The sequence below is a fragment of the Corvus moneduloides genome, chromosome 5 (assembly GCF_009650955.1).
Source record: "Corvus moneduloides isolate bCorMon1 chromosome 5, bCorMon1.pri, whole genome shotgun sequence".
Classification (NCBI taxonomy): Eukaryota; Metazoa; Chordata; class Aves; order Passeriformes; family Corvidae; genus Corvus; species Corvus moneduloides.
Window position 1 is genome coordinate 47506733 of NC_045480.1, and position 23795 is coordinate 47530527.

A 23795-nucleotide genomic window follows, 5' to 3' on the forward strand; every position below is an offset into this window, starting at 1 on the left:
CAGCTGTCAACATGAAGGAAAAAAAAAATTTTTTACCAAAATAAAGACAACATCTTCCACTTGCATCTCTTGATTTATTGCAACAGACAGTGTACTTTGCCTCCTGATCCAATTAATCTGTAGGCTTTGAAACATTCAGTGACCCTAAATAAATACATTGACTGTCTATTTTGAGATGTAATTTCCTACATATTTCTGTGGCTTATTAGGCTAATATACCCATAGCAAATTGCCATCAGTCCAGACCATCTGCCTTTCATAATAGGCAAGTGATTTGAATAGATTAGATTAAATACATTTTGTTCTTCTAGTTCAGAAAAAGATCATACAGCTGTTATCAGAAAAATATTTAAGTTGTAAGTGGTCGGCACTTGTTTCTTTGTATGTATTTATTTTTTTTAATGCAGAACCTGCAGCACAGATCACTGTAGGCTGCTTGATTTACATGAAGGTAGTTTAAGCTTACCTTGCAATGTCTGTAAACATTGTCCTGTTTTAATGTCCCAGATTTTGACTGTAGAATCAGCATTCCCAGACACAAGTATATTGTCCTTGAGTTCCATTCCACTTGTGAGTGACTGGTGGCCTGTTAGAGTGTGAATGCAGTTGCCTGTCTCCACATCCCAAACTCGGATGGAAGTGTCAAGAGATCCGCTCACCACATGGATACCATCAAACTACAAGAAAGGTACATCTATTACAAACAGTTATATTAGCATCTTACAAAGAAGGCTATTAAGCATTTAATTGACTAAATGCAAGGTTAGATACTATATATATTCAGAATCTGCAGTTCAAAGTAAGAACTCAGTAGAGATGGCCACGTTTGATACCAGAGCAGGTGATTCATGGTCAGTGCAATTCTCTGTTGTAGACACGGGCTCTTGAGGGACATGGTTTGAAAAGAGACTCTGAGCCCCTGGTCTTTGAAATGTAATACATCTCCTTTAAACACAGCAGATCCTGACTATCCTGCAGCATGCAACAATAAGATACTCTTCCTGAAAAAGATGTTAACAAGCCAACCTTGCTTTTTACAAGTCAGAGGGACTTTAAGCAGGAGAATGACAACAATGTTATTCCAGAATCATCTACACGAAGTCACAACATAGGGAAATGGAAGGAAATGTAATTGAAAAATGTGGGGTTTAGCTATTTTGTTACCCTAATTGTGTACAGTAAGGAAGTGTAACTTTCCAGTCATTTTAGGGAAAGCATACAGGCTAAGATATGAGATTCTTTTGACCATGTAGAGAACAGAAAGGTGGAAAATAACTTGAGCTATAGTGACAATGACATAAGAGTCCAGAATTCTCAAAAAAGGAAAAAAGCAGTGGAATAAAACCAGTGGGCTTCAAGAAGGAATACTTAAAAAACCCGAGACTTCCTTCCCATGAGGATTTTATGTATCTGTTCTCTGAGGGGAAGAAGAGTTCAGGACAGTTGGCACTTTCTTAAAGACACAAACTATCCTGTGTGAAAGAAAGATGGGAAGTATTGTAAATTACTGAGACCCACTTGGCTAAACCACAAGGAATTGTACAAAAAGTAGAAACTAGATCAATAGATGTGTATAAAAGAGCACACTGGGACAAAACCAGAAAGGCAGGGCAAAACACAAGATAAAACTAGCAAGAGCCATTTCACTATTGTGTAAAAAAGTCCCAACCAAAAACAAAACAAAAGAACCACACCAAGAGGAAGGCCAAAAAAACCTCATTTATCCTCGGTGGGAAGGAAACACTGACTGAGGCCAGCTATTTAACTTTTTTGTTTCAGTCCTCAGCCATCCAAGTGTAGGCTCACAGCACTAACGCCAATGACAAATGAGTACAAGCTTTTGCTAGAATGGGGGAACAAAATCACATAAGGCAAGTTGTTTTAAGACAATCTCAGAGACATCTGCTACTATCTTTGAGAACCCATGGAAGACAGACAAGTTTCAGATGGCAAATACAGTTCCTTCCTTTATTGAAGGTGATCAAGGCATCAAAGGAGATGACAGGATAGGGGAATTATGGATCAACCAGTCTAACTTCAGTTTCCACAAGGACCTTTTAAGCCCTGAGTAATGTGGTAAGTAGCAGCAAGCACAGATTTGTGGGAAAATTATCTTAACCAATATGATTTTTTTTTCCTGTAATGGAGTAAAAAGCCATGTGAAACACCAAATGTCTTGGTTGTATTTTTACAAAGAGGGAGACAAACTTGTGGTGGGGACACTATTAATATTCAGAACTTTGTTCACAGTACTATTAGAGATACCAGAAAGTTTCAAAGAGGTCTGGCATTCACTATTTTCATTAGGTTTTGAGTGACATTTGAAACAGTAGAACTGACCAAAGGCAAAGAGTGTAGAAGTGAAAAGTGTGGAGATCTGAACTTGGCAGGGAATGAATGAAGGTACAGCTGCAGCCTGGGAGAAGGAAGGCTGGGCAGGAATCTTGGTTATATTTAAGGCAATCTGACACTCCTTGTCCATGTGGACTAACTGGTACCTGATAAGGCAAGGAACAAACCCAGTTAAGGGAACTCCACTATCTGGAGCCGCTGCTTTTTATAAGACCCGCAGAAAATTAGTATCTGAGATCTCTGCAGTCAGACATGGTTGAGCATGGCACCTAGATTCAAAAGAATGGAGAGTGACTGGCACACAGACTGCTTATCTACTGCATGCACTGCATTCCTGGTGAAAATACACTAAAAAAAACCCTCTGGTATCTGAATGGAAGGCATAAAAAACAACTTTTCACTTCTAGCAAGCATTGATAAGACTTTGACTGGACCTGGTTTGGGTCCCCTGCTTTCAAAAGAGGATGGGAAATAATCTGTCTTCAGATAAACAGACAAGGAATGCCAAGTAGCCCAAAAGACTTGGGAACACTAGAGAATATTTTTCTATCCTAAAAAGAACTAAACCTGACTGATGTGACAAATTTTGAATTCCTTTCCCCCTTTCCCACAAACTAATCGTATTCCATGTTCATACAGTATTCAGAAAGAGAGCTTTAAGGCTGGGCATCAAGACAAATTGACGGTGCTGCAGTGAAACAGACAATGATTTGGATCAGTGAGTTATCCATGAACCTTGAGAATCTGTGGATTACTTCAAAGGCAGGTAAGAGAGTAAGAAAACGCAACAAGTTCAGTGGTCTTCAACTGCTGCACATAAGGATCTCTGGAAAATATTAGGTCTACACATGGGGAATCATTATGATATAACAGAACCTGCCATGGAGCAGGGATAGGGAGGACTGGCTTATTTCATCTCATTCTTCTATTTGTGGAAGTTCGGCTGTTTGGGGCTACTTCAGGCTGAAGGGCAGGAGACACCATGCAATTTTAAAGAATCTTTCTGTTCCAAACCTGTAAACACCTGTAGCCTCTAGCTTGCCCTCCCTGATCCCCTTCCCATTTGTTTCAGAACATATCAATGTGTAACATAACCCAATTCTTTGATCCATTATTACTACAGTATCAGAGCAAGACATAAATATTCGTACGCCAAAACAAGAGCCACTGGTGAAGATAAGGTAGAATAACTTAAACTGCCCCATGTGAAATACAATCCTCCGAATATTTTTGAGAGAGCAGTAGGTAGTACACCATTTTTAACTTACTTGCTGCTTGTCTAGAGAACACTCCTCAGCATATGAATGTAAGAGAAGGGCTGGAGTTTTTGATAAATTTTGCTACATATTTTTCGGAAAGGAAACCAATTAGAAACTTTGTTCATATTTAATATATTATGGTGACATATGAAATACTTTACGAAAAATGTCTCTAGCACTGAGCCACAAACCAGAGCAGTTACATGCTGAATGCCATTTCCCAATTTTGAACTGTCTTTGTTGATTTCTTTTTCCAAGTCCTGCCAGATTGTGGGTGTGAACAGGCACAAGCATGAAATTAATTTCTTTCGCTTTTCAATGCCTGGAAGTGATGCTTTGACTCTATGAATGAACAAGATGATGTTTTGGGTTAGTAAAGGTAAGAAGACCCAAGACATGAGGTCTGTGTGTATCTTCACCAGCTTTGTGGGTGACTGGTGGGCAATAGAGAGATGCCACACAGTAGCACCATAATAACCTGCACCTACATTAACATGTTGCTGTTGAAAAAGCCTCACAGTTGTATATCTGGCCTGTACTCAGAGAAGAGGAAGTAAAAAGCTAGAGATTTACATAGGAATCATTAAAATTTAGATTCAGCCTTACTGTGAATTATAGTTTGGAATTGGAAGATGGGACTAGAAAATGAGGATAAACAGATCTCCATAAATCAGAACATCAATCAATAGGGTTTTTGGCACATTGTCAATTGCTATATTCTCTGATTTATTTAAAACAGTAAGTTTGGAATTCTTGGGGAATGCAAAAACATAGCTCCAAAATACATGCAAGATTAAAAAAAAAAGAAAATTCTGAACCAAACAACCCATTAATCCACAAACAATGTAACTTGATAGTGTAGAGATTTTGGCTTTATTGTACTGGGTCCTTTATAAAAATGCTACTCAAAAAAAATTTCAGTTTCTAACTTAAGACAACATATACCTAGTGTAACAAAATGAAAAAGGGGTTTATCACAGATGCCTCTGTATTCCTGTGGTCTGTATAATTCTGTACTAGGTACCCACAACTTAATAAACAAGGTGAAATAAACTGACTTTAAATGTTACTTAAGGAAACTAAAGCAGCAGATAAAAATCACATACCTGTAACGAGTAGACTCTGTTAGTATGCCCTTGCAGTGTGTGCAGACAGGTCTCTGTCTCTGGATCCCACACTTTGACCATAAAATCATATGCACCACTTACAACCCTTCTGCCATCATATTGGAACGCACCGAACTGCAGCGACGTGGCCCATCAGAAACGTGTAAACACTGGCCCGTCTCTATGTCCCACACTCTCAGCGTAGCGTCTCGAGACCCACTGACCACTCTGCAGGAACGAGAAAACCCCTCTTGTACTTAGCAATGGACGTAAAAATACTACAACAATTTGGCTAAACTTGGCTACGAGTGGGTTCTGAGTTTTAATTTGGGACGTTAGATGGCATTGGTGTGCCAGCCGCCAAAGTGCTGGCTTGGTGTGATGTTTGATTAGGGTCTCAAATGACTGGGGTGCTCTTCTTCCTTGCTCTACTCACCTCCTCAGGATCTATTTGATACAATTAGCAATCAGTATTTTAAAAGCCACTTCATTCCTGACCAGCAAAACAATGCCATAAGAAATTCTGTGGACTGTTGTATCTACCTATGAAAGCTTAGGAACATGGTGAGCTCCAGCCAGTGCTATGGGCTTTCTGTTTTAATAACTGAGCTAACTAATTGTAACAAATAAACAAAGATCTTTAGAAATTTCACTTTTCGTAAAGTAACAGTTGTTCTGCTTGATTTTTTTTTTTTTCCAGTTTATACTTCTATAAGCTTTTTTGGGCAATAACAGAAATGAAATGGAGTGAACAATAATGGAATTTATATAGAAAAACCTCATCATTCTTCAAAAAAGAAGAAATGCAACCAACAGTCTCTGTCAACAGCTCCATACCACAGCCAAGTAACAGAGCTCTGCCAATGTTTGTTGAATCAAGACATGATTTACTGTTGCAAAAATTATGTTATAATCAGTTAAAATTTAAATAAAATACCGCAGTGACAATACTTAAAAGGTTATTTAGTAAAATGAGTAAAAGTTTGTAGCACTGACAAAAGAAGAAATTATTCAGTGTGGGAGACTGGATCACGATGTAACAAAGAATTAGCTTTGCAATAACGCAGACTGTGACTTTTTGAAGTACATGACTCAAGTTTCAGTTCTTCATTTAGTATTCTCATGCTTCTGCTTCTATTAATCATCTCCTCCCTTATGTTGGTTTATGTTTTGCCTGGTTTGTGTTTCACTCAGTGCTGGATGAGGTCCCCAGGTTTCAGGAGCACTTTCTGTGAGCACAAGAGTGTAAAAGAAGGCCAGGCTGTGGCTGTAGCTCTGTGCAAAGCCTCACCTTTTCTCATGGAGATGCATGCAGCGCACGGTGGAGGTGTGTCCATACAAGGTGTGGATGCATTCCCCGGTCTCAGCATTCCAGACTTTCAACGTTCTGTCTGTAGAGCCACTGATGATGATATTGTCCCTCATCTGTGATGACCACACTCCGCCTGTATGTCCAACCAGTGTTCTCAAACACTGAAAAGGAACATTTTCCTTAGTTACCCTTTTGACAGAGGGGAATGGAAACTTTAAGATAAAGCAGTCTTGGAGGTAACAGCCGGCTCTCATAGCAAGAGCCAGAGGACCCCTGGAGACTTCTTCCTGATTGAACAAAAAAACTCCCCTTTTTAAAAGATACTCATCAAATTTCTCTCAATTGTTGGTACTTCAACTATAAAGAATTTTTCTTGTAATCTTCCCCTTTACAAACTAAGCTGTCTTTCCAAATTTCTCAATACAAGGACATGTTTTGCAGCCTTGAGTCATTTCCCTGGCATTTCCCCGAGTCACTGCAGGATTTCCAATAGCTTTTTGAAGTGTACTAGAAGTGGAAAGAGCACACACTTGGTAGTTTTATCACCAATCTATAACCATATATTCTTGTTGTATTTTTCTGTTTGTTTATCCAAGAAACACTGCACTCTGTAAGCCACAGCTACAGCATCACTCCTGAAAAATCATGTTTCAGACCTTCTTCAGACTTTACTGTTGCCCAGGAGAGAATCCCACACTACGTAAGCACAGCCTCCCTTCTTTGATCCCAAACGTACAACATGATTTCTCACCATGTACAGACAGTGTTTGCTCACACCCTTCTTCTATAAAACCCCTGTCGGCACAGAAACAATGGCTTGTCTCTGTCTCTGAGCCTGTTTTCCTTACAAGTAATGACTATATATTCTTTCCCACCAGGCAGCAATAAATGCTAATTAGCACAGACAAGGAAAGATCCTTGCAAGACTCCTCTAGAAACATACTCCATGAAGATTCTGCATTTACTTTAACAACATGATCTCTATAATTACCCATTTTCTAACCCATTTAAATATGTGCCATGTTGATTTTTGCATTGTTCTATTTTCTTCAGTCCTGTCGTGGGGATACAGTCTTTCAGTGCACACAGCCATCTACTTCTGCACTATTATTTTTATCAGTCAAACCTGTAACTGCACGAGAAAAGAGGTCAAGGCAGTTTGAGGATGTCTTTTGCTGTAATCTAATGCTAAGTGGCATTAATTGCTGTGGCCTTCCTTTAACTGTTAGTTGACTCCTCTTGACGCAGTCCAATATTTTTTATCTGAGATAATGTATCCTAAATACCCAGTCTTTCATTGATGCATTTTAGCTAACTGTCCTGTCCTGGCTCTTCTCCTTGTGATCATACCTTTTGAAAATGCACTAATTTTAAGCCAAAGGTTACTTTAGAAAAAAAACTAAAAAACAAAAACCATCAAATACAGATTATCTGGATCAACTCTAATAAGAAAAACCATAACTTTGGTAGTTGTTAACATGTGAGTTTCTGCTGAAATGTTTTATTATCACTGCATGCTGTATTTTTATCACATGAATTTTCTTCCGAAGTATTTTTTCTGCATCAGTGACAGTATAGTAATTCCTGTTGTTAATATCCTGCTCTTCCTAGCATCCTTGAAAATGGCTTGCTTTTTTGTTGTACATAGATTTTCTGTTCTTTAACAATTTTTAAACCAATCTTCTGCAATTACTGGCTCCTAGCTTAATTCACTGCTATCAAATCCATCTTTTTCAGTTCAAGGCCAATGTTCACTTCTACAGTTCTCTTTTTTCTTATTTCATTCAATGTGCTCATATTTTAAGAAATCATCGTGTTAAAGCAGTAAGAACACAGAATCCTTATTTTGGGCTTTACATCTGTCAAGGGAATTACTTAATCATGTTCATTTGCACAAACCAACCTTTAGGGTTTCTTTATTTTATTAATTCTTCAGCATCAATAAGCATGAGGGCTGATACAGCATGCTTCCATCTTTCAGACACAATTTCTGGTTCTCTTAAAGGTTTGGGGTAAATGGTCACACTAGGTTTTGTAATTACTTCCAAAAAATTACTGAGCAGTAATTGTTAAGTCATGCCACTGTGCTCAATTTTATATATTTAAGGGAACGTTTGCTTTTGGGAGTGTGGTATGTACAAAGGAAGTATTTTTCATTTGTGTTTAGGTTGCCCTTTTCAATTAAAATAGATGTAAATTTCATTATGGGATCCTTCATTAGACAGTTTGTTGTAGAGAAGCCAACAGCAGCAGGGTGAGGGTGCCTATGGCTCTTAATTTTATTCTTACCCACAGTAGGATTAACAATCCCTTCAAGGATGTTCTGGGCATGCAGTGACAAATGCTGAATACATCCAGCTTCAACATTATGAAGCAGATACGTTTTACATCTTAAACATGCTATCCTCAGCAGCTGTCCTGTTGTTTTCTATACCATTAAAACCAAGCTAAGTGCACACAATACCAGTTTAAAAGGAAAAAGTACTGTTTCCTCAAGGCCTTTTCGACATCCTTGGTCAGCCAGTCATCTCAAAAAAAAACCTGTGGGCTGAGTAGCTGTGATGTTCTAACATGACTGAAATGTTCAGTACTGTCTTTTTGATTGCACATACTGTTTTGCTTCTCTAAGCCAGAATTAAATTATTGAAGCTTATTAAATTCCTGCCTGAGCTGGATCTAATTTAATAGGAAATATTTAAACCTAAAGCAACTTAATTTTTTTTTTTTTTTGTGGCTCAGCAATATAGTAGCTTGGAAAGAAAAACAAACTCTGTACTTGAAATCTGAGCCAGTAAAATGAACACTCCATTTCAAAAACTTGAAAACAATAGAAAGAATGCTAGAAGACAAGTGAGAAAGGGAGATCCAGAGGGGTAAAAGCAGCCTAAGTTAAGCTTTAAGGAAGATAAAGTAATGTTTCTGTCCAAAATCTTTAAAATCCATGTCACAAATGACTCCACAAGAATAGCAGAATTGCCAAGAGAACAAGGATATATGCCAGTGGTAACATGAGCAGCATTGCAATTTCACATCAAGGTGACTTTTTTGAACTGGAGGAATTTCTGTGTGGGAAAAGGCAACCCACATGTTTATCTGGTACATCTTCCAAGTCCTGCCCCAGAGGCCCTAAAGGGCACCCTGCAGCACGGTCTGATGGCACAGCAGCATTTTTGCTGTGCCAGTGCTCTCTGCCTGTGGCTCATTTCCCAAGGAATCAAGCGGAGCAGCCACCTCACCTTGCCTGTCACCGCTGACCACACTTTGAGCGTGTTGTCGTCGGAGCCGCTCACGATGCGGTTCCCACAGAACTGCAGGCACGTGATCACGTGGTCATCGTGGCCCTTGAGCACCTGGCAACCAAGAACACAAAGCAACAGTCACAATTTAATGCAGGAGATTAGAGAGAAGCAGGAGAAACAAAGTGCTCTTCTGATTCATAAATTACAAAGTGCTAGAGTTGCTTCAGTAATAATAAGGCCCCTTAATCCCTTGTGTCAAGTCCAATTTACCACCAGCTGGGACCAAAGAAGGTGTTTTCCTCCTTCCATGGAGTGATGCTGCATTGCTTAGCAGGCACACTACAGTTACTGCAAGCCTCCTAACAGCACCAGGAAAAATCACTAACAAAAGTGGGCTGAATTAGTAACTGGACGTTGCTCAATTCCTCTGCAGTTACTCCATCTCCTTATTTTTCAGTTGAGTTACTGCTACCTTTTGGTTCAATCTTGAATAAAAAGGATGGGCTGATTGTTTGCTGAGTATTTGTATTTCAGTGGTCAATGCTGACTACATCTATTTTTTTTCCCTTACCAGCCAAGCATTGTACTGTGTTAAATGCCAGGCAGCACCAAAGTCAAAAACTAGAAAACCATTAACTCAATTAAATACAAACAAAAGCACCAATTTCATGTGCTGGGAATGTGGACTGGAATGTTGCTTTATAGAGGTGGGATTGTCAATGCTTGATTTTGGAAAAACTGTAATTCTGTATACAGCAAAAAAAAAATCCTTAGCAGAATACATAGGATGAAGAATTTTTTATTTAGGATATCCGAACACTTTCCAAGATGTTCATTGAAATGAAATGGCATTTGGATAATGCCAGAGGCTGTAATTTTAATAATAATTCCAAGGTAACTTGATGTGGCATATCAAGGCAAGAAATACAGAACCATTGCCAGAGATGTACATAAGTCACGGCCAAATAAACAGCAGGATACAGCCATAGGTTTTCCATGGGTATTCTTTTGTTCTTATTTTATTTTGTTGTTTTTAATTAAGAAAGCAGGTAAATCGCCTTAAAACCTTAAAAAGCCATGAGTATGGGTTTTCTTCACATTTCTGGCTGCTTGTTCATTATCAGGTTTGATTAGAGAGTTGCTATTTTTATTTACAAAAGGTTTGAAATATTGCTTCATATCTTCATATTGGAAAGGATGTAGTGATAAATATAAACGTCATTAAAATAATTTTAACATTCAGAAAACCCCCCCAAAATCCTAACACAGAATGAAGTTATTGTCTTGTGCTGCTCAATTTAGAAGAATACATTTAAAAATAAAGCATGAATTGATCACAGAACAGTTGTGGAGTATTTTTATGTTGCAACATGACCCAGCTCTACCAATACATACATATACACTTATAGATATACAATATATGTGTCTGTATGTTTAAATATAAGCATTTCCAATCAAGTCTCTGCAATTATCTGTCTCAAAGAGACTGGCATATTTATAAGAATTCATTAAATTGTACAGAAATTATTAGAAGAGCAGTGAAAGAATTCTGCAGTATGGATCATAACACATTCCCAATATGGGGGTCAGATTATAATTTAAAGCGAAAATACAAATTATTTTTCTGGAGCAATTCACTGCTTTTTGTGCATGGATAGACTTGTTTGTCCAAAGGAAAGAACCCAAGCCACGAGCTGATCCTGCTTTGTTCACGGCCCCGTGCACAGAGCTCAGAACCTCACCTTGGGCGATTTCAGCTCTCCTCGCCGCCAGTTGGTATCAATCCTGTGCTGTCTGATGTAGGCGCTTTTCCACGGACTGTGTATAAAGCCTGGTTTTATTACTTTCCTCCTTTTGATATGTAATGGTTCATCAATCCCTAAAATGGAATTTTAAAAATGGGGGGGAGGGGAAGAGATGAGGCCACCCCACAAAAAACACTTTCCCTCCCAAACCTTTACTGTGACCCCTGACATTAAAATACGGCAGAAATGTAACAACCGCCTGCATGCCAACATTTGTGTGTCAGTGACAGCACCCTGCTCCTCCGAGATTTATACTCTGTCTGTCCTTGTCAGTTCAGCATAATCATTACCATAATCATGACTGAGAATGCTCTAGTTCATTTTGCCTTGCTGGCAACCTCCTAGCTTGAGTTTGGATCCCCCTTTCTGAGGCAATGCAGCAGAATATTGCCTTTTACAAATGGGTATTGTCCAAAAACCTCCTTAACCACTCCTATACTTATTCAGGAACAGTTCAGGAAGTCAACCTTTCTGTCAGTGGTTCTCCACTCTGGTCACCCATCTTTAAGTTCACTGTGACTCCTGGTATTAGTGAGCTTTTAGTTACCTTCTTGATCTGAAAGGCTCAGTGCTTTTGGTATTGTCCTCTCTTGGCTGGAATTTAAGTATAGCTATGCCCTTTCTGACTTGACACTTAAGCAGCAGTGCTTTGTTTTAGCCTTGCTACTACAGATACAGCTTTTTATACAATTCTCTCACCCTGCTCTCTTTTCTATGCAGCTCCTCTCTCCACTGCATTTCATTACTGGCAGGAGTCTTGTCTCTTACCAGTATGTGGATTTCACTCTTCTGACTTTAGCCCCATCTCTGCCTTCAAGTCTTGAATTAAGGGCTCCTTCATGTTACTGAGCAGCTCAATGAGGCTAAGCAGGCTGCAATACTGGTCTGCTTGCCTGTGCTCTCCTGCCTGGATGTATTTATTCTTACTTGTAAACTCACAAACGTAAGCTCATTCCCCTCTCAACCTTCTCCTTTTTTCTCACTCTGTCCTTTTAATGCATTTTCACTGAAATTTTTAAGAGGAGAATCTTTAGAGAAGATCCAGGAGGTTAGACACCTGCTTTCCATCACAAAAGAAAACAAATTAGTTTAGGTGCCCTTACAAATAGCCAGCTACAATTGACATTGTCATGTTTTTTGAAGCCTTTGCATCAACCTCTCACAAGTCTTTGTCTCCATACTCCAAGGCAGTCTGGACAGGGTCCTGTGTCCAAGACAATACTGCTCTGGGATCACATGTATGTGGTCTTACCCCCCCAAAGAGACTCCTTGTTCCTATAATTCTCCTTAAAAATAAAAGCTTACGCTCTTCATGTGCACAAATACTTTCATGGGAGCCTTTTTTTGCCTATTCATATCAGTGCTGGACCACCATATCTTCTTGAATTGGCATGAGCAGGATAATATCCATGTGGCTAACGGACTGTGTGTCCCTCTCCAAGCAATCCTTTTAGCTCCTTCTCCCACTACCGCATGCCATCTCTGTGTTAATTATCCTACAAGTGATGTGAAATTACAGCAGTCCTTCTACCAACCACTGAAACAGTTTTCCTCCATGTTACAAACTGCCAGACTATACTCCTATCATTTTTACATCTCAGCTGTTATTTCTTTTGGTTGCATTTTGAATAAACATAATCCTCAAAAAGCAAACCCAACTGTATTCTAAAACCATGCAACTGGTATACTTTATAAATAAGATACTCAAGCCTAAACTCTAGCACTCCATGGATTATTTCTATTTCCTGCTTTCAACAGAGATACATACCATGTAGCCCAAAGCATAACTAGCACTAAATCTAAAGTCACATGAATTGCCTTCGTAAAACTTTACGCTTATTATGTAAATGAACTGCACTTTTTATGACAGCAACACTTCGACCATTACATCCATCATTTTGCTCAGCCTTACCCTCCTCTTTGCATTTCTCTCTCCAGAGAAGATTATCTTCAGCCAGAATTCTCCAGTAACGGCATGTCTGGGCTGCCTGCAGAAGGTCCCTGGGTTCCAGGAATGACAGCACATACAGTGCCAGCTGTAAAAAATAAGAAGAAAGTGTATTTTCTGCACTGCTTTTGAAGAGAAAAGTGAAACAACTCCATTTACTATCACACATCAGGGGCTGAAATACAGAAAATTGGAACGATAAATTATTAAACAATCTCTGAAACTTAAGAGACTCCAGTTTATTCCTGTGGGCATGTGGAAATGTAACAATCATCTTAAGTAACTAAATCCTTACAGATCGTATCACAAAACGATTCTTGCATTTGCAAGAAAATAGATGTCAGCTGAAATACTTATTACATTTTTTAAAAATGTAATCCACATTACTTTGAATCATTAGAATTATTACCAAAGTAATTATGTCTATGTTCTTTTAGCTAACAATTACACCAAAAGTCATTTTGAGAGTTGAACTAAGAAGTACAGTGCTCGCCATGTGAGCAAATAGGGATGTGCATTGTGATGGGTAACATCACTCAGAAAGCCCAAATATAGAAAAGTAAATGCTACATTCACCAGGGCTCAGAAACACTCTGCAGCCGTAGGGAAGGCAGTACAGGTATCGCTCATTTTCTGTTCAGAATGCAAACACACTCCTGGGTGGAGTTACAAGGAGCTTTATAGATTGGGATGCAGTAGGATCAAGATATGTAACTTGAGTACAGTGTGCTATCAAAACCACATAGCAAATCCTAATGAGCCTCAGAAAGTAAATACGAGATGAGCTTTCCATGTGACAAACTAAAGTTGGGAAAATTCAGACCTTGTCTGACTGAGCTAAGCCATATAGCTTAGCCCCACAATAAAGCCCCCAAAATCTCCACCTATATCTTCAGATGTACTGAAGGCTTAAATAGAGACATGTAAAACACAATCCAAAACACAAGGACAGCTATCATTAAGGGCTTCTACTTGACAGCAACAATGCAACTCCCTAGGCATGGAAAATAAGTGCAAGATGCAGGGAAGTCACAGGAAATGCACAGAGTCCCAAAAAACTCTGCAGAAAGAACAGTATTGATAAACAGTGATGCAGAGAACTACTAACGTGCTCACACACTGGGGTCTTTGTCAGTAACTAACAGGATGCAGAAGCTGTCAAGGAAATCAGATCATCCACTTTTACTTCTGCTTGCCATGTATTTTGTTTAGGACTTTCAATTTAATTTTTAGCTGAAGTTATGAGATAGGTAGATAGATAGACATAAACAGAATCTGCCCTTCAAAGCAGCAAAGACTGAAATTTACTGAGGAAGTCATAACTGCAGGCTGTTGGCCTCAGGAGATTTTTGACCTTATTTTGTGAGAAATATTTACTTATTTATTGTTTTTTATTAATCTAGACAAGCCAGTGACTGAGCAGGAAATAAATAATCAGCATGTCACGACTGTTTGCATTTTGGTGGCACACACACCTTGTTTTCAAGTCATCACCTGCAGCTCACAGGGAGCACACAGGACTCCACATTTGAGGGACCTGTGCCTTAAATGATGTGTTAGATCCCGTAGGCACCCCAGGCCACAAATCTGAAGAATTTTCTTCTGTCCTCACTCAGGCAGTCAGCATTTGGGATCTGTTGTAAGGCTCTCTATTACAGGAGCAACAAGTCCTTTTAGACTTTCTGTCTTAATTCCTGGCACGTGAAATTACTGAAGAAGTGTTGTTTCCTAGCACACATCACATAGACCTGCATGTGGCAAAACTCAAACATGACACAGATTCTTTCCATTTTTGCTGAATGTTCCTCAGTTGATAGCAGTTTGTTTAAATATTACTTGTCCTATATATACAGACACAGACATTTGCTAAGCTGGTGTTAATTAAACCTATGAGCGAAATGATTCTAAACAGGTTAAATATGGATAACATTTATTTTAGATACATTTATCTAAATAGTCATCAATGGTCAACACAGCCTGCAGCTGACTTTAAGATTAGTATTGTATAAAAGATGGACATCCTTTGTCTCAGCTCATGGATCTAGTTATAAGAAAATTCCAGGTAGCAAAGATCTGACCTTTGCCTGAACTGGATTTAGGACTACTCTCTTGCAGTGTTAATAGCACCCAATAGTAAGTGGTCTCTTGCCTTTTTCTTCATTTACACACACAGAACCAACAAAATTTCTATGGCTGATTTCAGCAAAACTCTTCATCTATTGGTTTCTTGACCTCATTTTCATAAATAATTCAAATAATTATTTCTAAAGTCCCAGCAAGGAAACAGGAGTATTTATTTCATATTAATTGTTTGACTGCATGTTTTCTCGGGAGGAAAGCAAACATTTCTTTGGTTATTTGGCTATTAAATTACTATCTTTGCCTATCAGAAAATGGTTTTGAAGCAAAGCCCTCCTGTCCACATCATCTTCTTGTTCTGGTTTGGTAATAAAATCAGTGCACTGCATCCAACAGCACTGGAGATAAGTACAGATGTTAACGTGGAGTGACAACCCAAGGGAGCGTGTTTTCACAGGATGCTGGCTCCTCTAGGGAAGCCTCTTCACGGAATTACTGACCCCGACAACTCACTCGTGCCCCCACAGCTCAGTGCGTCACCCCCCGTGCAGCCAGCACTCAGCAGCTGGGGACAGCACTGCTGGGGACATCTGGGTGAGGGAAGAGCAGAGGAGATGGTGGAGTCAGCTCAGTGGCTTTTTTTAACTCGGGTAATTTTGGTGACAGTGACTCGGGGTTAGGAAGCAAAAATTATTCAAGCCAACTCCACTGGTGAAGTCAGCCTGTCATGAAGCTAAGCATTGCAATATTCTGGTTCAAGAGGCAGGAAACCCACTAGAAATAAACAAATTAAACATCAGTAGTTTACAATGGAGTCAAGAAATCTAAGTGAGGAAGTTTTACTGCTAAGTACTGTATCTTTTCTGAGAAGAAATTGTGAAAACTGAAATTATAGCATGATCTTTAGTTACAGTAAGTAACTAGATCACTGGTTGTACTTGAATGAGTATTGCCACAAAACCATGCAAAGAGAAATTGTCTTTGAGTTCCTGTTATCAATTCTCTATTAAATTTCCAGACTGAATAGATGCAGAAGTGGCAAAGTATCTTCTGTCTCTTCCAAATATAAAGTCTTTGTTGCCTTCCTCTGCCTCTGATGCTTTGGGCAGCTTCTCTAGAAACAGGGCAACCATGCAGAGGTGCTGCTGAACTCTTCTCCTCCCCCAGTGTCCTTTCCACTCCCTGAGAAGGTTGCTGCAGAAAGTGCTTCCCTAAATACTAATCTCATGTCTTGTGTACTAAGTTAATACTTGCTGCATAAATTGATTCCAACCCTTATAAATGCCAGCCAGCAAGGGAAGGCTGGGACACTTCCAGACTTGTGAAGATATGACAGTGTATTAAAGGAAAGAAGGGTTTTGTACAACTAAGTATTCGAAAATAGGATATATGCCAGAAAAGATGTCAAAGAACAGAGACATGAAACAGTCTTCAGGTAATAAAACCATGTCAAAGATAGCAACCAAATACAAACACCAGAATAACTTAAGAGAACTTGCTTTGCAAAGTGTTAGGAACTGAGACTTACCTCCCTAAAATCAATCAAGATGAGAACTACTATTTATAAGCCAACTAAAATACATTTATTCAATAACTGCAGCAAACTGGCTTTATAACCCTGGATATCCACCCTCACATTCAGGTTGTGATGACATCACAAATTACTCTTGTGTGGACCGAAATCTAAATCTCAGTTTCTCTTTAACTGGATACAACATGATCTGATTTTCAGTGAAGGATTTCCTGTAAGGTGTCTGCTTAATTACAGTTTGGGTTTATCCTTAATAAGAAGTGCTTTTCTGGGTTTACTTTTGGTTTATTTGGTGGAGATTTTAGGGTTTCGTTTGTCTAAAATAAATTCAAAAATAACATTAACAAAACACTCACCATGCAGAGCATTAAAAATAATGCTTACACTAACAGAATAATGTGCAGAGAGGTCTTACATCCAGAGGAAATTTTTGTGTGTGTGTGCCCTAACAGAATTAGCTCTCAAAAAAAAAAAGCACAATTGGCCAAATTAAGATACAGAGATATTTTTAGAGCTATTGGGATTTTGTTTAAAGGGGCCATCTGTATTTCCAAGTACCTCAATGCTATCAAGAGATAGAGGTATGTCAATCTGAAATTACAGTAGCCATGTTATGGCAGTGTTCCAAACGGTGAACCTCTAACACGAGCTTACATCACTACAAAATTAGCACAGAAGTTTTCTAAAGATGGCAGCCAATGCACTGCAGGATCCAGTATTATCCCATAATTCTCACCTCTTTTGGGAGCAAGGAAATGAAGTCTCTTTGAAACTGGGGCTCTATCACTTGCATCATGTGTTTTACTTGGGTTGGTTCACAACTATCGATGAGCTCATCTAAAGCAAGTAACTTCTCTGGTCCGCTCCAGCTCTGCAAGGGAAGAAGAAGAAAGAAACAGTGAGCTTAGTTTAACAAACTGGTTTGGTTTATATCAGTAAGTGCCATTGCTGTGCCAATAAGGCAAATGAAGTTTCCTCACTGAACTATATACAAGCATATAAAACGGCAGGAGATAAATGCTCATGCTAATGACACAAAAACGAGGAGTTAATCAACACAAAATATTCAAAATTACTACACTAATTCATAAGCTAAGAAAGGATTTGTTATACGCACACATTCAGATTGGCAATTAAATAGATAATAATATTTAGTAATAATAATTAAATTAATTAAGCTTCTTTTGAAGTTGATGAAATCTACACACATGTTACAGACAACGGAGGGGTTGCAATAGAATGAACTCCCTTTCCCTATTGTGCATTCAAGTGAGATGATAGCTTTTAACCTTCATGTTTCATCTGGTAGACCAAAATATTGAAATGAGAGGAAAGGAAAGTAAAAAACTTTCTCCAAAAGTACATTAGCTTACTGTCTGCTTATTACTACAGTATGTCCCTAAGTGACAATGTTGTAATTTCAGAATCCTGGCTATAAACCAATGCAGATTTTGTAAGTATCAATTTACACTTGAATAAACAGGGAATTTTGATTGGTAATTTTCTTACTCCACATTTTTACTAACGGGCACTATAAAATTTGAAGATTTTAATATGGCACTCAATTGGGAGCATAGCAGATTAGGAGCATCATTTGTAGAAAAAAAATAATAACTTAATATACTGCAGATCCAAAAATCATGTCTTAAACTCATCTGTGCTCATCAAAGAGCTTTGATTTGTTATGTGAAAACAATTTAAAAAAAAAATTACAGGAAAAAACAACAGCCACTGCTAGCTGATTTAGCAACAGAATTAGAGCACAAATAAAGCCTTAGAGAGAAAATGACACATCACAGTTTTTGAGAGCAGATTCACGTTCCTATTCTCAAATGTCTTCTAGAGTAACATTTACAAGTAAATTAGCATATACAAATGATATTACAGTTGCGGCAAGAGGCTAACTGAAATAAAAAAAAAAAGGCAAGATACATGGCAGATTAATATAGAAATCTTAATTGTAAGGTAGCTCAGGACCTTTACTAATGCTCTAAATTTCAGTTCCCTGGATTTGACTCTGACAATTCACTCCAGTCTCCACAATACTACAATGTTTGCGTACTGTGCAGTTTCTGCAGAACAATGAGGCAAGTGAAGAAGAAGGTGGAATTTCTGAAAGTGAATGCAAAGCCAGATAAACACCCAGCTTTACTCAAGGTAGAAAGATCACTGTGTTGCATCATTTCTCCCTAATTAAAACATTAAAATAACCAAATGTCAGTAGAAGTATCATTTACCCAAACAATGGCCCAGGAGACTTTCAGGTGACCCGAGTCCCTCAGGGCAGTGGAGGCAGCTCCGAGCTGAGTGAGCACCCTCCCATGGGACTGCTGTGGGAGCAGCCATGCACAGCAGCTGCCTCACCCCACTGCCACACTTTCACCCTGCAGCAAATGTGCACCAGGTACTGGACAGCCTGCCCTAATGGAGGAGGAAGTTCCTGACCTGAGCCTTTCCGCACACCGTGTGGTAAAATTGGTAAATGGTTTAAGCTGGCAAGAAAACATTCCCCATCCACCTGTGTGCACATAGAGTGTCACACAGGAGATGAGGGTTTCCATGTCTCATACCCAATACCTTAGAATATCAAAAAGAAACAAGAATGTCTCAGCCAAAGTTGCAGCAGTGCTGTTGTAAACGGCATTTATTATAAATTTCTTTCAATAGAAACATTTGCATCACAGAGCAGTTCTTCATAAATCATGCACTGAAGAACTGTTTATCTCACCAACTTTCCAACTGCTGTTTGTTTCATTAACCCACAGCTTAGCTGGTGTTAGGTACAAACGTGTGCAGTCTTTAATCTCATCTGTCAGCCGTGTTTGAATTTAGGAGAATTAAAAAGAGGGAAAGTAATACCTGTGCTACTTCCTCATAATATAAACTTCCAAGGTCAGTCTATTCTCAATTTATAAGCAGCTACATTTACTAGAACAACTCTACCTGATGAGCACGGTTTGCTGTTGTGGCAAATGTTGCTAGCAGTTACCAAAATGTTATTGATTAATAATGTCACTGTATGCTATCTTAATCTGTAACTCTCTTACACTTAGTTGGGCTTTAAAACTTAATACAGATCTGGACAGAAAAGGGAAAAGATTCAAGAATGGGAAAGAGTTGTTAATGACTAAAAGCAGCACCCTCTTTGATCTGTCCATCATCATTAGGGGATGGATACAGGCAGCTTCCTACGGATCTTTTTAAGCAATCAACTGCTACAAAATGTTGTCTCTAGGACATTGTCCCCTCAGTTTTTCACTTAAGCAAACAAACCTCCAGCTACAGTTGGTAAGAGGTCTCTGAGGGAAATGTCTGGCATGGAAAATTGGGAGGAAGCTTTGCCAGATGAACACAACTGTTTGCATTAACGAAGACAAGACTAGCAAATTCTGTTTCTGGGCCCTGTAGCTTGATCCATTTGCAAGAAAACTGCATGTAGCTCATTAGGCAGAAAGGATAAGGAGTAATTTGGTGGCTTTGATGAGAAACAACAGTGAGCAAATGTTGCAGAAGAGAAAGAGAAAGTAACCAGTTTGCAAAGTTTCAAACCTTGCAGATAACCAGAGACTTTTGAGACAGGTGGCATTGTGACCAGACACCTTGGATTTCTACCACCCAATTACCTTTCAAATTGAAGAACCTTGGAAATAAGATACTTTATCTTTAAAATGTTTTTGTTTAATTGTCTTCCTGTGCTCTCTTTGTCTTCAAAACTGAAATTTAATTTTAATGTAAAATTAAACGAAAGCTTTTATTATGGGCAGAGGTTCCCCTAGAAAAGGTAACTCCAGGATTCATTCGCATTGGGAAGCCAGCAGAGCTGACTGACACTGCTCTTTTAATGACTTCAGAATCCTAAAGAAACATACACACTCTTTCCTCCCATTCCTCAGGGAGGTGTTGATTTGTCAGTCAAGGTCTTTTGGCTTTTCATACCATTTCCTCATCCAGTAAAGCAGCTGCTGCAACGATGGCACTTCCTACCTGAGAACTATCCCTTCTTTTCCCCCTTCACTACTGTGTGCAAATGTCATTCCTTTCTTACAATCAATATAAACATCTTTGCTGCTTCTACAACTTCCACCTCATACCTTCTGTCTAACCTGCCACCTGTTTTTTTATCATCTGTTTCTGCACCTCTCCTCTTCCATGACCTGCACTTTTCTATTGCTCAGCTATCATCTGCTACCTTCAATTTGTACAATTACAGCTTGTAGCAATTATATCCTTTTGCGATAATAGCTATATTAAGGACAATCTATTTTAAAGGGTTTAACTTCAAGGTACTGTTCTCCATTACTAAGTTCTGTTAATGGAGGTCTGTCATTACTGAGACCTGCAGAAGGGCTCTTCTTGGAGCCTGCTTCTGTCCAGCCCTTGGATCAGTTATCAAAAATGCTGCCATCCCCCACCTCGAGGGTATCTCAGTCTGGACAAAAATAGCACATAAGCACTGAAAGAAACACCATCTACATCAGCAAGTAGCTTGTCACATCAGGAGGGATTCAGGAGCAGCTGGTGCTAAGTCCCCTCATTAACCCATATCAGAGTCCCAGTTCCCAGTGTGGTCCTCTGAACATTTGCAGCACATGTGATAGACCTTGTCTAGAGGAGCTGTGACTGGTTCAGACCCTACATCCCTGCTAGAGGTTGGATAACATAGCTTCTCCTGAAACCAGCTGAATTTGTATGTAACAAATCTGCCACGAGAGCCAAACCAGTGGGAAATAAGCAGGGAAGGGCAGGAGACCTGCTGCAAGTCTGCACTCCTCCTCTGAAACAAACCAGTAATGGTGACACAGCCAAGAGGGGGCATGAAGCTGGAGTGCAGATCTCTCCAAAGCTGCATGTAGTGGTTGCACAGAAACGCCAGCCCCTGACCTAGTCCCACCACAAGACACAGAGCAGAAAATGCTGCAATGCTGGTTATGATAAAATCTTTACTGCCTGCTTCACATAAGAGTTGGACTACCCAGTACATGTATTCATTCCTGAGCATCTCTGGAAAAATAAGAAATGGAGAATGGTAAGTAATTTGAATTTAGGTGGCTAAGCCAATTATTTATGTAAAAAAAAGGAACAGTGCTCTCGCCAGCCAGATATGGCAAAAGCATTTTGGACACTATCTAAACTGCTGTGAAAAAAATGCTTCCAATTTTAGGTAAAATGATAGCATTCACTAGTTATTCAAAGTGATTGCCTATATTAGTGTGTATGGAACAACTTTTCAAAATCAGTTTTCCATGAAAATTCCATTTCTTAACAAATTATTTAAATGAAAAAAACCAACACCCTACATATATGAAGTAGGAAGAATGGAGAGCTTAGTAATTTATAAAGCAAATACCAGCTCTGACTGAACTTAGCATCCAGCTGACTTTTTTTTTTCCTTACGGCAAGCAATTTGGTGACTTAAAACTTCTTGTAAAGGAAGAAATTTTGTAAAGATACACTGGGGCACTGGGTTTTAAAAACTCTAAGAGTGGAATTTAAAAAGACCTGAAGTCAAGAGCCACTGCAAAGCAGATAAAACAAACAGGCCTTTAAGAAATTAACTGGTTTGAATCTAATAAAATGCCTTTCTACTCTTTTTTCCAGACTTCACTGAAATCCATATACAACTTTATTTTTAAAGGGAAAGTGGAACTACACAACTGTTTCTCCCTCCTGCATTATTTTGTTACTTTCAAAATAATAGGCTTAGATCAACTATAAAACATAACAACAGGAAGTTCACATAAAAAGTAAAGTTAAAAAAACCCTTATAGATGTTCTTAAGTTTTCTTAATGTTTGCAGAGTGGTCTTGATTTTATCTGAAAAGATAACACAGGAGAAGGACTGAAGGCCAACATACAGGTGAGAGTCCTCTAAACAACTCAGTATCACTGGTCACTGCCAGCTTCTGTGCCAAAGAACGGTTTTACCTGAAACAGTACATATGTCCCCCTAACATGCCTTTAGAGATTTAGCTTTAAAATTAATTGGAAGTATATTTTTATATAAGATAAGAGTGCTATTAAGCTGGCCTAGCAAGTGCACAGTACAAGAAGAAAGCTCTCTCATTCCTATTTCTCTACAGGAAAAACTTTGTATTGCAAGAATGATGCTGCATGTGCCATTTAATCCTGCCCTTTGGGCAGAGCTACCTCCCCTATGAATGTGCTTTTATCATTTGGCTGTTTAGGACTTGCCCCTTTCATGAAACTCATGTGAAAAATAAGCACATAGAAAACGAGGAGGCAAGCAGATGTAACACTGGGATAGAACCACATGACTCTGAAAGCTTTTCATTCTAAAGTAAGGGACTCCCTTTTGTGAATACAATAAAAACTACTAGTGACAGATGTGATCAATAAGTGCTGCTCAATGATCTCCAGTTAGGAGAGAGAGGCCTCCCTCTCTCTCCCAATAGTATAGATCAACATTCAGGCATTTAGTGCTGCAACTAAGTATTTTGACAAGTTGAAAGTATCTAAACATATAAGTATTAAAACACGTTCTCTGCATTACACACTGCACACATTTGTCTACATAGGCAAAATTTTCATGGGCTTGCAGACTACTATCCTAACCAAACAGCTGATAGCATTGCTCTTCCTGTCATGTATGTCTGCACCACTGTCTCAAACACTTCAGACTTCCATAATCTTTTTAAAAAATATGTAACTATTGCTAACTATCAATCTTATGTAAAAATACGTTACACATTGTCAGTAACAAAATAGCTGTTGTTAGTAGAAATATTTTAACATTACAAAATGTTAAAATACAATGCAGTATTACATTGCCATATGTATATGTAGTACCATTCAAATATGATTCTTAGGGGTTAAAAAGACATATTTCTATGAACAGTCTCAAAAAAGATACACCACAGTAATTAAATGTGAATATTTTTAAGAAATTGAATGATGTGTACAAGAATCTTAATTTCAAGCTTCCACTGGTTTAAGCAGATCATAAATGTGTAAAAATAAGGAGGAAAGACGTTCTACATTATTATTTTAACGTTCAGAACTGACAGTGATTGAGATCAATGGTATTATGTGGCAGCATGAATCAAGCCACTTCTGCCTGCAAAATTGTATGCTAGCTACCTGTATCTACAACATTGCTCTTCTATCTTTGCCTGTTACAGTAACTGAAACAATGCCTGTATTTGT

General features: G+C 38.7%; 1 protein-coding gene and 1 long non-coding RNA gene across 2 annotated transcripts in view; one reads left to right on the top strand and one right to left on the bottom strand.

The window, feature by feature from the left end:
• Nucleotides 1-23795, bottom strand: part of FBXW7 (F-box and WD repeat domain containing 7) — a 103740-nt gene that overhangs the window by 2621 nt on the left and 77324 nt on the right. Inside the window, 9 exon segments of the mRNA XM_032108732.1 lie at nt 467-677; nt 4718-4840; nt 4842-4874; nt 4876-4945; nt 6009-6190; nt 9266-9379; nt 11011-11147; nt 12986-13109; nt 17368-17502. Of these exon segments, the coding sequence (XP_031964623.1) occupies nt 467-677; nt 4718-4840; nt 4842-4874; nt 4876-4945; nt 6009-6190; nt 9266-9379; nt 11011-11147; nt 12986-13109; nt 17368-17502 (1129 nt within the window).
• On the top strand, nt 3013-5658 carry LOC116443896. Its single transcript, XR_004240089.1, has 3 exons — nt 3013-3118; nt 3870-3990; nt 5418-5658. It is a non-coding gene; the product is annotated as an uncharacterized LOC116443896 (long non-coding RNA).